This window comes from Typopeltis vanoorti, chromosome 1 (assembly GCF_054136105.1).
Source record: "Typopeltis vanoorti isolate ZY-2024b chromosome 1, IOZ_Tvanoo_1.0, whole genome shotgun sequence".
Taxonomy (NCBI): Eukaryota; Metazoa; Arthropoda; class Arachnida; order Uropygi; family Thelyphonidae; genus Typopeltis; species Typopeltis vanoorti.
In genome coordinates this window covers 115,297,037-115,312,011 of record NC_143549.1, presented here as the reverse complement: position 1 = coordinate 115,312,011, position 14,975 = coordinate 115,297,037, and the positions used below count along the sequence as shown (strand labels likewise).

General features: G+C 35.3%; 1 protein-coding gene across 4 annotated transcripts in view; it reads right to left on the bottom strand.

Annotated features, from left to right (window-relative positions):
* Positions 1-14,975, bottom strand: part of LOC150110333 (macrophage mannose receptor 1-like) — a 127,275-nt gene that overhangs the window by 48,567 nt on the left and 63,733 nt on the right. For all 4 annotated transcript variants that reach the window (XM_090392959.1, XM_090392972.1, XM_090392979.1 and 1 more), the window contains 3 exons: positions 11,682-11,804; positions 4,913-5,070; positions 2,000-2,099 (listed from right to left, as the gene is read on the bottom strand). In XM_090392959.1, the coding sequence (XP_090249085.1) occupies positions 2,000-2,099; positions 4,913-5,070; positions 11,682-11,804 (381 nt within the window). The remainder of the gene's footprint in view (positions 1-1,999; positions 2,100-4,912; positions 5,071-11,681; positions 11,805-14,975) is intronic.

The following is a 14,975-nucleotide window of genomic DNA, read 5'->3' as shown; positions in this document are numbered from 1 at the left end:
TAACCATCACCCACAATTCCATAAGCGAACAATTACCCAGTATGCCATACGCAAAACAAAAGACACAACGTGACGTCATCGACAGATGTGTCCCCCCCAGCGAAATTCCAAACATTCCATACTCATAACGTCACTGATCTTATCAGCCAATGACGTGAAATCATTATCTTATCTTGATCTCGATCTGGTTTAAAGTGACACCCCCCCCACTACTGCCCTTCCTACTCTAGTAAGGTTACACTCTGAAAGTGACATGCGAACTCTTACTAAAGTACTCGAATAATTAATAGCCCTCTACTAGATGAGACACTCAAGTTCAGTGTGGGATCACCACATTCTACAGTACGTATGCATATGAATTAATGCTATTTATGTTGATGCAGTGATAAATATCTGAAATATTGCCGACAACACAGCAAACAGCAAAATTAATAGGCAATAACCGGTGATATATCCTTAGGGACGCTTAATAAGAGATTCAAATGTATTCAATTGTATACTCAAGAAACAGATTGCACGGTTTGTATATATTATATATACAAACTACAGCACTAAGTGTATTAGAACTCTTATAACTACCATTGTCTATCTGGCCAACTAAGCCAGCAAATGTGTATCCAAATACAAACTAAAATATTTCTATCTACTAAATCTCTAAGATTCCAAATTAATCAGTTCCTTTTAGCAGAATCCCAATAATAGAAATTACAGTTGAATACCTCATCACAAAAGGGGATACATCCATATTTCCCACGTTGAATTGATAGCCATTTTCACATATCCGCAATGGCAGACTAATCAAATAATTTTTCAAGTATTATATTTCACTTACATATGGATTACTCTGACCATTTTTGGCATAATTAGAAAACAGCTGTATATCTCCATTAAGATTCCCTCCCAACATGATCACTGAAAACACCGAATACTCTTGGAGCAAGCACTGTTCCTTGGGATACATAACTGGTCATTATATATCCAGTAGAGGCACAAGCGCCCCCCCCCCATACACGATGCCTCGATACCTGTCAATTAGCCACTCCCTTAACAAAGTTAATAATTTATAATGAAATTCCGTATAGTTCAACTTACTTAACATCATTCCATGCTTTATCCTGTCAAAAGCTTTAGCAAAATACAAAAGCATTATGGTGTATCCATTCACCTTCTCTTGCTCAGTCTTAACATTATTATAAAATGGGAGCAAATTATTCAACCATCCCTTTGTAAATCACTCGTTGATTGTATTGTAAAGTACAGTTTTTATGTGAAGCCATTTATGTATGCAAGCTCATACAATCTTTTTGAAACTCTTCACTATCACACCAGAAGTACTGATGGGATGACAGTTAAAACATTTCAGTCTTTGCACTGCCCCCTTATCAATCAGTATAATCAAGTCATCCTATAAAACTCAAATTATTCATCCAGGTAAAAGGCACAGTGAATTTAATCGAACCCTAATCATTAACACAGTTTAAGAACTTCTTCGCTTACACTGTCGTACATACTCTGGGTGAAGTCAGTTACCTCCAAAAAAATATTATCTTTTTGTCTCAAAATTTCCCACTCTTACTCCCATATTATTTCGATGTCATCGCAGAGAAAGGTCCTATAATCTCAGTAATGTGCACCATGGCTGTCTGTTCCTCACTCTAAGGTGTCCTGTAAATTGTTTTCAATCAGTGTATATTTTATTTTAGTGTTATTTCATAATTCATATAGTCATAAAGTTGGAAATTGGAAGACCACTGAAGGAAGTCTTCTTACAATGAAGCAAGAAATTAAACATTTTCTTTTAATTTTCCCATATCTTTACGTGAAGAAGTCTTGTTCACTCTGAAATTATAAAATTAGAAGGGTCTGGAAATGCATTATATAATGAAATATGATGTAATTAGTTGGTTGATGATTAAATATCCTGAAAGGCAAAACAGTAATATTATTTCATCATGACCTCATGTATTTTTTTTGTTTTTGTTTTTTGGTTGCTTCTTACCTTTATATTTCTGACAAATGTACGCTTTCTTTTCTCTACATGGAGCATCGTTCCATTTTCCCAAGCGATCAATGACGAACGATATCTCAACGCATTCTTCCTACATGAAAATAAATATACATATAAGTTAGCTTATTCACAGATACAGCTGACCCCCGTTGACATTTTAGATAATCGAGTAATATGTTGTTTACACGAATACAAAATTATGCAATGCGGTATGTTAAAAACAAAACACGTAAACAAAAAAATTGTAGTACTTTTTTAGTTTACATAATTGAAATGAAAGTAGAGTAACAGTTCCATATTCGAATTAATAAAAAAACGTAATGGCATTTATTTTCAGCAAAAGAGATAAATTGTTTAAAGAATACACGATAAAAGTAATTCTATGTTGAATTTTAGCTAATTGCCTAGTTACATTAAATGCAAAATATGCATTTGGATTGTCCCATTTTTGACATCTAGAAATTTGTTTTATCTTGAATGGTAAGGAAATGAAAAACATAAGAACTTTTTATGCTTTCTTGTTAAAGTAATTTATTAACATTTTTTCGCTTGTAATTGTAGCATTAACGATATTAATCTGTAGCAGTCAAGCCTTTTGCCCTTGTAGCGACCCAGCTTGATATATATCGCATATAGCCACATCATACAACATATGCAATTAAGCCGTTTAGGGGAACCATTAATTGCTCTTTTTTCCCACATGTAATTTGTAGAATAAAGCATATACAGACTCATTTCTCCTGTCTTCTATTAGATGCGTAAGTATTTAATGGAAGTAGAGACTTCTGAATCACAGTGAGCAATGAAAGATTTAAGAACTTGTTGTAATGTGATCCTATTAAAGACTAGGATCACATTTCTACTCGAATCTTAGAAGTATTTTGCAAATGTATTGAAATATCCAATATGAAATCAAATGTCACTTCACAGAATAATGAGGGTTCTCTTATCAATTGAAAACGAACAGTTTCATCCTTGGTTGCAAGACGAAAGACACTATAATCTCGATCCTATTTGAAAACTACAGAAAGGGTTCCTATGTCTCTCGTCAGTCCTTTTTAATCCATATTTGCACACATTTACTTTAAAAAATATTTAGATAAAGTTATATTCCTTTTTTTTAAGCAAGGGGTGTACAAGAATATACAGTACAGCTATAATATTTTAATTAATAATAATAAAATGTAGTTGGTTACCTAAGAATTTAAATCCAGCCTTTTAGTATGACTGAGCTATAAATATTCGCTAAGTTATAAGCCTTGCCTTCCTGTTCGAGATCTCTCCTTCTGCCATTATTCATACGTCGCATAGGATTAATTAATAGCTGTTTTCGAAATAAAATAAATAAATAAACCAATAATAACCAACAACAGCAAGTTCATCCAAACAAATCTTCTAGCTTTCCATTATTTGGTATTCAATCCGGAGTAGGTAGTTCAGATAGGCAGATCATCCTACTGTTTTTTAAGTCCTCACAGAGTATCGTTAACAGGTATGAATATTTTGATTCACGTCAGAAAATTATGCAAATATCGTATACCTATATTATAATTTTTACATATTTTCGTCTATGTATGTCTAGTACTGAACCATTTTAGGAGTAAAATCCAGTAATTTCATCCGCCATTTCTTCAACTATGGGACACTATTGATTTAAGTGATTATAATGGGACGGACATTCCTTCCAAAGAGAGCACTACATATCATAATCGATCCTCCACCAAATTCATTCGCACAACCCTATATAAAATAAATATTTTCTATAGGACCACACTTCTTTGCATTAGTTGGCCTCACTTCGAAAAGCTTTTCTCATTATATGATTGTTGGTATAGATTACTTTAAAAATGCTTTCTCAATAAGTTTTCTCCATCTACTTGCAAGAGGGGATTTTATATAATAAACTTATCAAAGAGACGGTCACCGAGCATACTCCACATCCACACCCGTTCATATGCTCGGTAGAGGATGAATCGTCACTTACAAACGTGCGTAACCCTAAGTATGAAATTTGGAGCTAGCGGTGTGATGGCATGGTCTGGTTTTACCTGGTGTGGCATCGGACCTCAGTTTCTGGTGCTACAAATATTTCGCTTCTAGAGGTATCTGAACAATCTGGACAATGCCATGCTTCCTACTTTGTGCAGTTTATACGCAGATACCTAGTTAAAGGTATCTGCGTATGACAGCCACGCAGAAACGTCCTTATAGTTGACTGGCCTTCCCAAAGCCCAGATCACAATCCTATTGAACATCTGTTGGATGAAGTGGAGCGTCTAGTGAAGTCAACGGATGTCTTCCTGTCCAGGATCTCATTACATCTATAGTAGTACAAATTTCTGATTGATCGTATTTTTCTCTGGTGAAAAGTATGATACGTAGAATTACTCGAATATCGAAGCGAAAGCAGGTCCTACATCATGTTAAGTTTGGCACCATGGCTGTTTGTTCCTCATACACTCAGGTGTTCGTAGATTTCTTTCAAAACAATGTGTACCTACTTACATTCATGTCTATCATTTGGCTAGAATTATTCTTGCTGTTTTAGTTTCGCATTCTGTTTGCACTTCAGGAGAACTCAAAATGTGTGTTAATAGCTTGATGAATTTCAGTACTCGCATATACGAACTCTCAAAGATACTAATATCATTTGATCTTTCTATGGAATCGTAAAATGCCGTATATATAGGTGCTTTTATATTCCGAATAATGCGTGATATATTCGTACACATCGTGTATGGTTTGTTGCTTCATACGTTTTATTAATTTTATTATATATAATTTATTTATTTGCTAAGCATGCTACTCATAAATTATTTTATATACAGTATTAAAATGCCTACTAACTATAGAACGTAGTATGAATTACACAGACGTAGTGAAACAGTATTTATTTATTATTACCTTGACGTCGCTGTTAAAAGACGATGGTTCATTTGGGGCCCAGTTCACGTACTCAACAGGGGATTTGTCCATCCACTGAAATGCCGAAGACTTGTCCTTATCGTAGAGACCAATCCAAGTGGTTGCTTCAGACTCAACAACTAGACCATTGAGGAAATCTGGAACAAGTCAAAGTAAAACGGACAGCTGTAAAATATTAGGATAATTAAAAAAAAAAAACAATTTACATAAATTTACATAAATTACTTAAAATATTAATTTATTCCTTTGTCAGTTCATTAGCAACAGAGTTCGGATGGATTATCCATTAAATATTTTTTGTTTGTTTGTTTTCTTTTTCCTCATCAACGGATAGCCGAAAATAACATGAAAATAATTAAGTAAAAAGTACGAGATGATTTACATGTAATAATAATTTATGACGCAGTAATAGCCCTGATTTAAGTTATTTAGTTTATTTTCCTGAATACGATTAAAATGCTTCTTTGTAAAGAAAAAAATATAAAAGAAATATAAAATAATACAAAATAATACACACTGTTATTTTCGTAGAGTTTTAAGGATGATAACAGTTTTAGTTATAATTATTTTCAAATCATGGTTTTTTTTATTATTACATTTTTATGTGTCGCTCACCCCAAAAACGTTTCTTTTTTATTTTCATTTATTTATTTATTTTTGTAAACCTTTTTAAATTAACTTCACACCTAAAGAATTCTCCAATGTATGTTGGAGAATTCTTTAGGCACGAAAAAATCGGAAAGAAAAGTAAAATTAAATTCAGTTTAAATTATACGATTATATTTCAATCCCTCTTTTTATCTTCTTGTGTAACTCTGTTTCTCGGTTTATCTCTATGACAACCAGCAGAAATCTGTTATCATACTTGAGTTTCACTTTGCTTAAATTCTTTACAATACATCAGTGTTTTGACTTCTTAGGTTTGTATATTTATTATTTATATATTACGTTTGTAATATTTATCCTGAAATACCTCGATCATGAGCTTGTGATGATTAAAACACTCCAGTGCTGGCAATGTAACCTATTTAATTTATTTGCCAATTCAATTTCAATTTTATTCGGTTTCCAGTTTATTTGCTAAATTAAAAGTTCATTTCAAGTACATTTTACTGATATTCTCATTCCATTTGAGATTTCATGTTCTTCATGAAACTGTCGTTATTTATTATATCGAAGTTTTCCTATTAATTACTTTTTTTAAGTTTCAATTTTATTTTTTGTTGTATTTTTGTTGTTTTTATTCTTGCCTCATGAGTATGTGTTAATTCTTACAAAGCCGTTCATTTATACATTTTTAACTATTCATTTAACAACAGAGAATGACTAATAGTAGAGAAAGGAAATGTCATTTTTTACTCAGGTATTCAGAAAGAGGGAAAGAAGATTTTGCTTTCTTCATCCGAAGAATATTAACCATTGTATCATAGGCTTTAAACCTGTGAACAGTAGGTATACTTGCAGTAATAAGATTAAAAGGTATCCTACTAAATGGGAATGTAATGAGAATGTAACTTTAAGAGTGAGAATGTTATATAACTGTGTTAACGTTGGGAATGGACTTTGTCATGGAAATGTTGACGAGAAGAGAGTGATTTCGACTTTGTGTTCTTCCGGTTCGAAGTAATCAAACGTGTGCAAAGATGTCTACACGTATAAGACACTGGAGAAGAATAGAGATCTGCAAATTTTCCAACTGTGTCATGCATACTGGATACAAGATTATACAAAATAGCACGCAGGTTGGTTATTATGTCTGTACATAATAACTAGGAGTATATCAAACAAAGGGGTAGAGTTTGTTGCCTAGGTGAATGTGATTGGACCACAGAGTGTAAGCATTCGTCAGAGCTATTTATCAAAATTAGGAATACTAACTGGTGTCGAGTGAAAAGGGTATAGTATTTTTAGGAATAATGGAGCGAGGATAGGTGGAGGAAGGGGAGTGCAGATAGTGATATCGGATGACTTGAATTCAGATAGCGTTGAGACCTATGATTTCAGTACTACTACTAACAGTATTTAATCTGGCAATGAAATACTGAAGACAAATAGCTATCTATATGCTGCAAGTAAACGAAAGATTGCGTAGGAAAGAATAACTCTTCTATATACAGATAGCTTGAGGGTTTCAGATGCAGAAGTTGTTAGTTGTTCATCAAATGAGTGCCAATTTTGTTAAAAGCTATCACTCTTGTGTACACGAAATTGAGCTCACTGCTACCTCTTCACTGGATAAAGAAACGCAGGTATATGAGGATGAGGTATTAGAGCTTTTGCACAAACTGAATAAGAATTCAGTAATAGGGACTGATGGGATATCAGCACGGGTGCTAAAATGTGTTCAGCTGAACTGGCTATTCCTTTGACCAGGCTGTTTAATATGAGTCGCAAGATTCCTCCAGAATGGAAATAATTATGGTAATTCCATTTCACGATGGTGGGGCCAAGAACTATGTAACCAACTAGCGATCCATTTGTATCTCAGGAATGGTGCTGAAGATTTTGAAATAATTGTTTCAGGGCTCGCATTCAGAAATAGGTTGACTCTCTCTACTTTTCTCTGCTTTGAGTTAATCTCTACTTTTCAAAGAGCAACATGGGCTCATGACGTACTCGTAGTAAGCCCATGTTGCTCTTTGAAAAGTCGACAAGGGGAATGGATACACCATGATACGTTTGGATTTTGTGAAGGATCTTGAGAGAATTCAGCATGGTAGACTGTAGCATAAATTGGAGAAAATGGATTTGGGTTATGCAATATTAGCATGGATGAGAGGGATGGCTGAATGACAGATATCTGAGACACTTCACAAGTGCGGCAGTAGGCGGCCTCCTAGGGACGATTCCTGGACACGTTCGGGTCACTGACTGGCCTGCTACGCTATTTCCCCATCCCAGGGTTAGCAGCCCTGGTAGGGTTAAGTTTCCTCGCTTGTAGTAACATCAGATGAAGGCTCCGACTCTTATAGGCCGGAGCCAGGAAACTTGTCGAATATGATTCCAGGTGTCTGTTTCTTGTATGGAGGTGATCCTGCCACCTCCCTCACGCACCACCGTCCCAGTAGCATTCGTCAGGAAGAAAGAAAGGACTGTCACGAAGAAGGATATAAAAGTTCTTTCTTGAGGGCCCTACAGGGCACACCAGAGAATGACTACAATGATAACTAGAACAGGCATAGTATAAAACACTTGTAAAGGCTTAGGCCTATATCAAGCCTGGACGAGATGTCTGGACGTGGTGTGAGGGAAGTACTGCCCATAACCAGTACAAATATTAATAAATAATAAAAAACAATAATAACAAGTGGTGTACCACAAGGATCAGTGCTTGGTGCACTGTTATGTAACCTGTACATTAATGATATTGGGAAGGATTTGACAAGCAACATACAGCTATTTAATGATGATGCAAAGATAGGTAGGGTAATAAGGAATTCTGCTGATGTGCAGTACTTGCAGAATGATTTGAATAGGCTGGAATTGTGGGCATAGGAAAATGGGTATCAGTTCAATGTGAGTAAATGTAAAGTCATTCACATCGGCATGATTACATATCCATTGTCGGATTAGATTGGTGGAATTATGCTACAGAAACCGTGGAAGTTAGGGATCTTGGTGTGTTATTAAGTAGGCAGTGGAAATTTAAACTCAAAAAATAATTGCAATGCTGAAACGAACATTCACCTGTGAAGATAAGGATATAATTTTGTCTCCGTACAAAGCCTTGATAAGAACTCTCTGTGACTATTTTGCACAGCTCTGGTCTCCTGGATTCTGTTGTGATTTTGATATATTGAAGAGACTGCAATTTGTAGATTTGGAATTTGTAGACTGCAGACACCAGCAAAGAGGAGAAAGAACAGTGATGTGATTGAGATTGACAAATTTCTAAAAGGCTCATCCAAGATTTCAGTTGATGGAATTTTTCAATTTATGGAGGATGGAGAAAGGAGAAGGCGGCAAGAGACAAGCATCCTTTGACTTCAAAGGACAAGCATCCTTTGAAGCTGAGAATGAATGACGGGATGAGGCTAGATTTTTCTCTCAGAGGGTGGTGCGTGATTGAAATGGATTGCCATTGGATGTTGTTAGTGCAAGCAGTGTGAATGAATTCAAGAAAAAGTATGATGGGTGGTGCGTGAGCATGTCGGCTCCCTCGAAGAGTCCCTTACTTCCTGGAGGTCTCTCTTATAATAATAATAATAATAATAATAATAATAATAATAATAATAATAATAATAATAATAATAATGTCTAGTAAAATGATAATATCTAGTAAAGAAGTATATACACTAACAAAAAGTTCACATGATGATCAGAAGGGCATCTTTTTTATAACCAAATCAGTAACATGGTCAGGGAATCAGCCAAGAAAGCCTTGCTGATATTGCAAGGAGACAGTAAGGCAATACTCGAAATAGATATCGGATGCAGTTTACTCACTTTTTGGCTCTTTTCATTTATGGTAAGCAAGTCAAAGCGAATAAAACTGATAGAATGTGCTTCGCTGAATGATCCTCTCATAACAATACACTTTTTTCTCATAAAATGCAGCGAAAATGGACTTGGATTTCCACAGATAGAAGAAGGCAGAACCTAATTTATTATATACTTGTAAGAACTAAATATAAAATCTGGTAGTGATAATGGAAGTGACCATAATTTTGGCTCTTTTCATTTATGGTAAGCAAGTCAAAGCGAATAAAACTGATAGAATGTGCTTCGCTGAATGATCCCATCATAACAATACACTTTTTTCCCATAAAATGCAGCGAAAATGGACTTGGATTTCCACAGATAGAAGAAGGCAGAACCTAATTTATTATATACTTGTAAGAACTAAATATAAAATCTGGTAGTGATAATGGAAGTGACCATAATTTAGTCATCGCAACATTCGCGTTGAAATTTGGAATTAGAAAGATGAGAAATATAAGAAGATAAAAGTTTAACCTTGCACATTTCTGATCAAATACCACGAAAACTGTTTGAAACATACACTCTCTGTTCAAAACAAAACCGAACTTTTCGAAAATAGAAGAAACTATTGGCGCTATCTGTTGTATCTTTTTGTTGTCGAAAGCGGCAACCATCATTAGTGTTGTGTCAGCTGTTTTTGATATCTGTTTCATTAGAAGCCGAGTTATAGTGCAAAGAGTGACAGTTTGTTTTGACGAACGGTTGGAAAATGAGTTTCAAACAGAGAGCTGCGATTGACTTTTGTGTTAAACGTGGTAAACCGAAACGAATCAAATGCTTCAAAAAGCATATGGTAATGAATGCTTATCTCAAACTCAAGTTTACAAGTGGTTTAAGCGTTTCAAAGTGGTCATGAGACGCTTGAAAACGACGAAACGCCGGGCCTTCCAAAAACTGGACTGAGGGAAGTTAACATTCACAACGTGCATGATTTCATCAAAGAAAACCCGAAATCGTCCGTGAGATTCATTGAAGATGAATTGCGGATTCCAAACTCAACTGTGCACAACATATCGGTCGAGAGTTTGTGCCTTCGTAAATTGAATTCGCGATTTGTTCCCCATAAGTTGCCGACGACCAAAACATATATCGAATTGAACACTGCAAGGACATCATTAAAACCTTCTGTAAGGAGTTAGTATTGTTCGGAAGGACTCAAACGTCCTTCAAACGATCATTACTGGTGATGAAACGTGGTGTTTTCAGTATGAACCCGAAACAAAGCGCCAGGGTGCTGAGTGGAGACCACCAGAAGAGAGGCATCCGCTTGGAGAAGTCAAAAGTAAAGACAGTGCTGATTTGTTTCTAAAATTCTAAGGGTATTATCCACAAAGAATTCATTCCGCCTGGCCAAACGGTCAATGGTGAGTTTTATCTCAACGTTCTGAAGCGATTGATAGCCAGAATTCGTCGCATGCGGCATGAATATCGTGACGACTGACCGCTCGTCAAAGCACATTGTCACTCTTGGCACTATAACTCGGCTTCTAATGAAACAAATTTCATAAGCAGTGTTGACACAACACTAACTGTCGGCGATGAACCGTTCGGACACGCAAGAAAGAAAGCCGATGCAGCCCTCATAGTCATAGGTGTCTACTACTTTTAAGGAAAGAAAGAAGGAAGGAACATTAAGGAAGTTTATGCAAATTTAGTTCCAGTGGTACTCGTCTGATTCAAGCATATGAATTTATCATATTTTCTAACCTAGACATAACTGTTTCTATTTGTAAAATTATAACTATAACAAAGGTAATTGCCATATGATACTCCATGGTAAATTTAAAAAAAAAAATGAAAAAATAAAATAAAATTCAGAAAGAACATTACCGAATGGAATTACATGTGACATGATCGTCACAATCAAGAGAATGCTGTTTTGAAATGGTATGTGTTATATTGAAGAAACACTGCAGTAAGCATACAGTCTGACTGCATAGTCGACTGTATGCTTAACTGAGCAGCAATATTTCTTCTAATTTTGAATAATATTTAGACTGTATTGATATTCTTCATATAGTTCACATCCCAAAATCATACTCGCACAGAAAGATTTTTAATCCCTTCTATTAGGGAAAGTGATTCGTAAATTACATTCCGCATAGTGCAATAGTAGGTTTATTATGACCAGTAACCCACCACACACACACACACACACACACACACACACACACACACACACACACACACACACACACACACACACACCTACACCAAACACATTATAATTAAAGAATTGTTAAAAGGATCCATATTGTATACTTACCTGCTTCTTCAGAAGTGTGAACTGATGCCAATGTGCCACCTAACTGTAAACATTTATCCCTGGCACTTTCCCAACTTTCTCGATTCCGCTTAATCTTGCCAAAAAGTCTAAAGCATTTATTTCCTTTAATATTAAAAGGAAATAGAAAACAAAAGAACTGTAAGTCATAATAAAGTTGACTATTATAACATTTTAAATTTTTACATTCAAATGACTTAAAATTTAAGTTGCTTATTATTAAACATCCTAAATAAAATTCTTAAATTATAATCGGAATTTCCTCAAACTATCTATATCTATCAGTGGTTCAAACAGGCACTTAAGCGCCCACGACCTTCCAATTATTCTTGGACTTCGCAACCGTAACTCGAGGATAAGGTGGTTAGCTCTATACCTCCCGGTGTGTCCTATGTCTGTTGATGCGCTCACGGAGCCGGTATACTTGTTCTGGGGGGGGGGGACGAAACTCGTGTTTCCGGGTGAAAAAAAAGCCAACTCTGTATGAGATCGGCTAACTCACCTTTCGTCGAAAGAGATTAGATAAAGGTTCATCGCGTCACCAACGGAAGCTATTCCTTGAACCTAGGAAATATAATAAAGAATTTGTAATTTGTGATAGCCACTGTGTTTAGTGAAAAACAATATGAGAGGTTTTTTTTTTTTTTTTGAAGCTGACGAGTGTATGTGAAGTGTTTGGGTTAAGGAATTGGTGAATTAGATTTTTTTTTTTTTTTTATAAAAAAAATTGAGCTGTTCTTTCGCCTACAGATCAAAATACAGTAGTATCAAAAATAAGAATAATGAAGGGAAGTGAGACCTTTCTTTAGAAATATCGTTTTATTTTGTTTATTGAGTTGTCCCCACCTAGATGAAGTAGCATCATATCAGTTTCAGAAGCATATGTTATGAAAGCTTTCAAGCTTGAAATGTCTGAGCATATAAATGTGTGTCCTGTTTAAAGGGGAAGGAAGTATATATTCCTAAGGAAACTGAGGAATATGTTTCATTCTGTGGAAAATATCAGGGATTAAGAAAATAAAATCATTTATTTATAGAAGGAAAAGTGTAGAGAAAAATAACGACTTTTGGTGGCATACACTAGTATTAGTTATAATTCTCAACAGTGCAATCATCAACCACCGTAAAACATGTAACGTCTACAGAGGAACTCAGAGACCCAGTTGCAAACGTGCAATGTTGATAATGAAATGGTAGTTTAATAACAAAGATTTTATATAGATTTCTTCAGATGTTTTCCAATTATCTCGAGTAATAACAAGATCCTCTAAAAACCTTTCCAAGCCCTTGTGTTTTCCTGTTGGTGGTTTCAATGCCTAACGGTTATGTGAAATAGTACTCCATAAGAAACAACGTTTAAAACAGTTATCTTATTTTAAAAATATATTTTATGTTAATCCTGAGGTGTAGTTTATCATGAGTTTTACCAATTAATGTAATGTGTAGGTCTGTGAATGTAAACCTCTGTAAGAAACCTGAAAAAAAATGGTACAGAGAAGACGTTGACGATTCGAATACCGCCATGGCCATGGATGCTTGTGAATGTCTTATCTCTGTGTGGAAAGGGATTTTCCCCTAAAACGACGCCTGACTTCACTACCTAACCCCAGTGAGGTACGGGAGTGATCATACATCACCAAACTGATGATAATGTGAGTAACTAACTAACGTTTCGCTGCAAAGTTTGTGAAGATATATGTATTGACATTAAATCTCTTAAAAAGTGTGCAGATAAATGGAGAAGTAGTTATCATTTCAATGTGTTGCCTCAGCGAAAGCCAGTTTAAAAAACTCTTTAAAGATAGATAAAAAATGGAAATATTCTTCTGCAAATTTGGCGATAAACAAAGTCTTTCTCAGCATTATTCATTATTTGTGCTAAAACGATCGCCAATCCGGTGGAGATGAAAGTCCGCCGGGAACTTCTCCAAGAGATGATGATGATGATGATGATATATGCATTCCACAGATAAGTAATACCAACAATATCTGATATTAGAGATCTGATGGCATAAGAAAGGAACTAAAAAAAAAAGACTTAAATAACTTCAGAAATCAATTCAACAGAATATTCTACCAACAGGATAGATGACTTTCCCTATCATTGTTGGCTATAGGCAGAAGGTCTAACACAAGAAATTTGAGAACAAATTAAAAACGCTGAACTGGAAAGCGTAAATATGAAACTGGTGCAGGAAACTTGATCACTTCGATTAACGAAACAATGGAATGACATGAATCAGCACACAGTAAGCTACAACTTGGAAACTTCAGGTATTCCTCATGAGCTAATTGAAAATCTGTATGAAACAGCACAGAAGATTGCACACAAAATAAGGATTACCTATATAAGTAGAGGGTGGGTAATTATTACTGGTGATCTGAAATATAGGGATATAGATTTAAAGGAGGAAAGTTCATATGGGTGACAGGATATGGAATTTATGCAACGTCTTAGGATAATTATTTAAGGTAGAATTTAATGGAAGGTACAAGGAGATCAAGAGGTTTAGACCATGTAATAACAACTACGATGGAGATACTGCCGCCAATCGGTGAGAGTGATCATTCAGTTTTGACCTGTAGGTAGCTAGGCATGTGATATTTTCACTAAAGACAGGTTGAAGTAAAGAAGGGAATTACGACAAACTTAGAAAATTACTTGTAGACGTTTCATGGTGGGATATACTTCACTGAAAAAATAATAGTTGTGAATGGTAAGTGGTAAACGGATGTTTGAAGGAACAAGTAGATAACTGCATACCGAGTGTTAAAATAAAGCAAAGAATTAAATGACTCAATTACAGGATTAGTCAGGAGTTAAAACGAAAGCAGTGAAGAATGTGAAAGAGATTCAAAGGGGGTGATGAGCAAGTATAAAGCACATGCCAAAAGAGTGACTGCTATTGTGAGGAAGGAAAAATCACACTAGGAAAGGAGATTATCCGAACGAGCTAAGATTAATTCGGAAGAGTTCTTTCAGTATATGGCAAACAAAAGAAAGAATGGCCACAGTATAATGGTTTTGAAAAACGCAGACGGCACGAACGTAATTGAAGCCGACAAACAAACGTTTCACTTTGCAGCTAAACGTTAGTTTATCTGCTTTAGGTGGTGATATTACAGTAATAATGTGTTAGCGAGTAATGCAGAAGTGAGGATGGAGGTAGTTGAGCTACATAGGATCTTACAGAATCTGCATGTAAATACAGCTATGTAACTGTACAAAATATCAGCTTCGTGTGTTACAAAAATGGGCTAACATTATAGGAAATC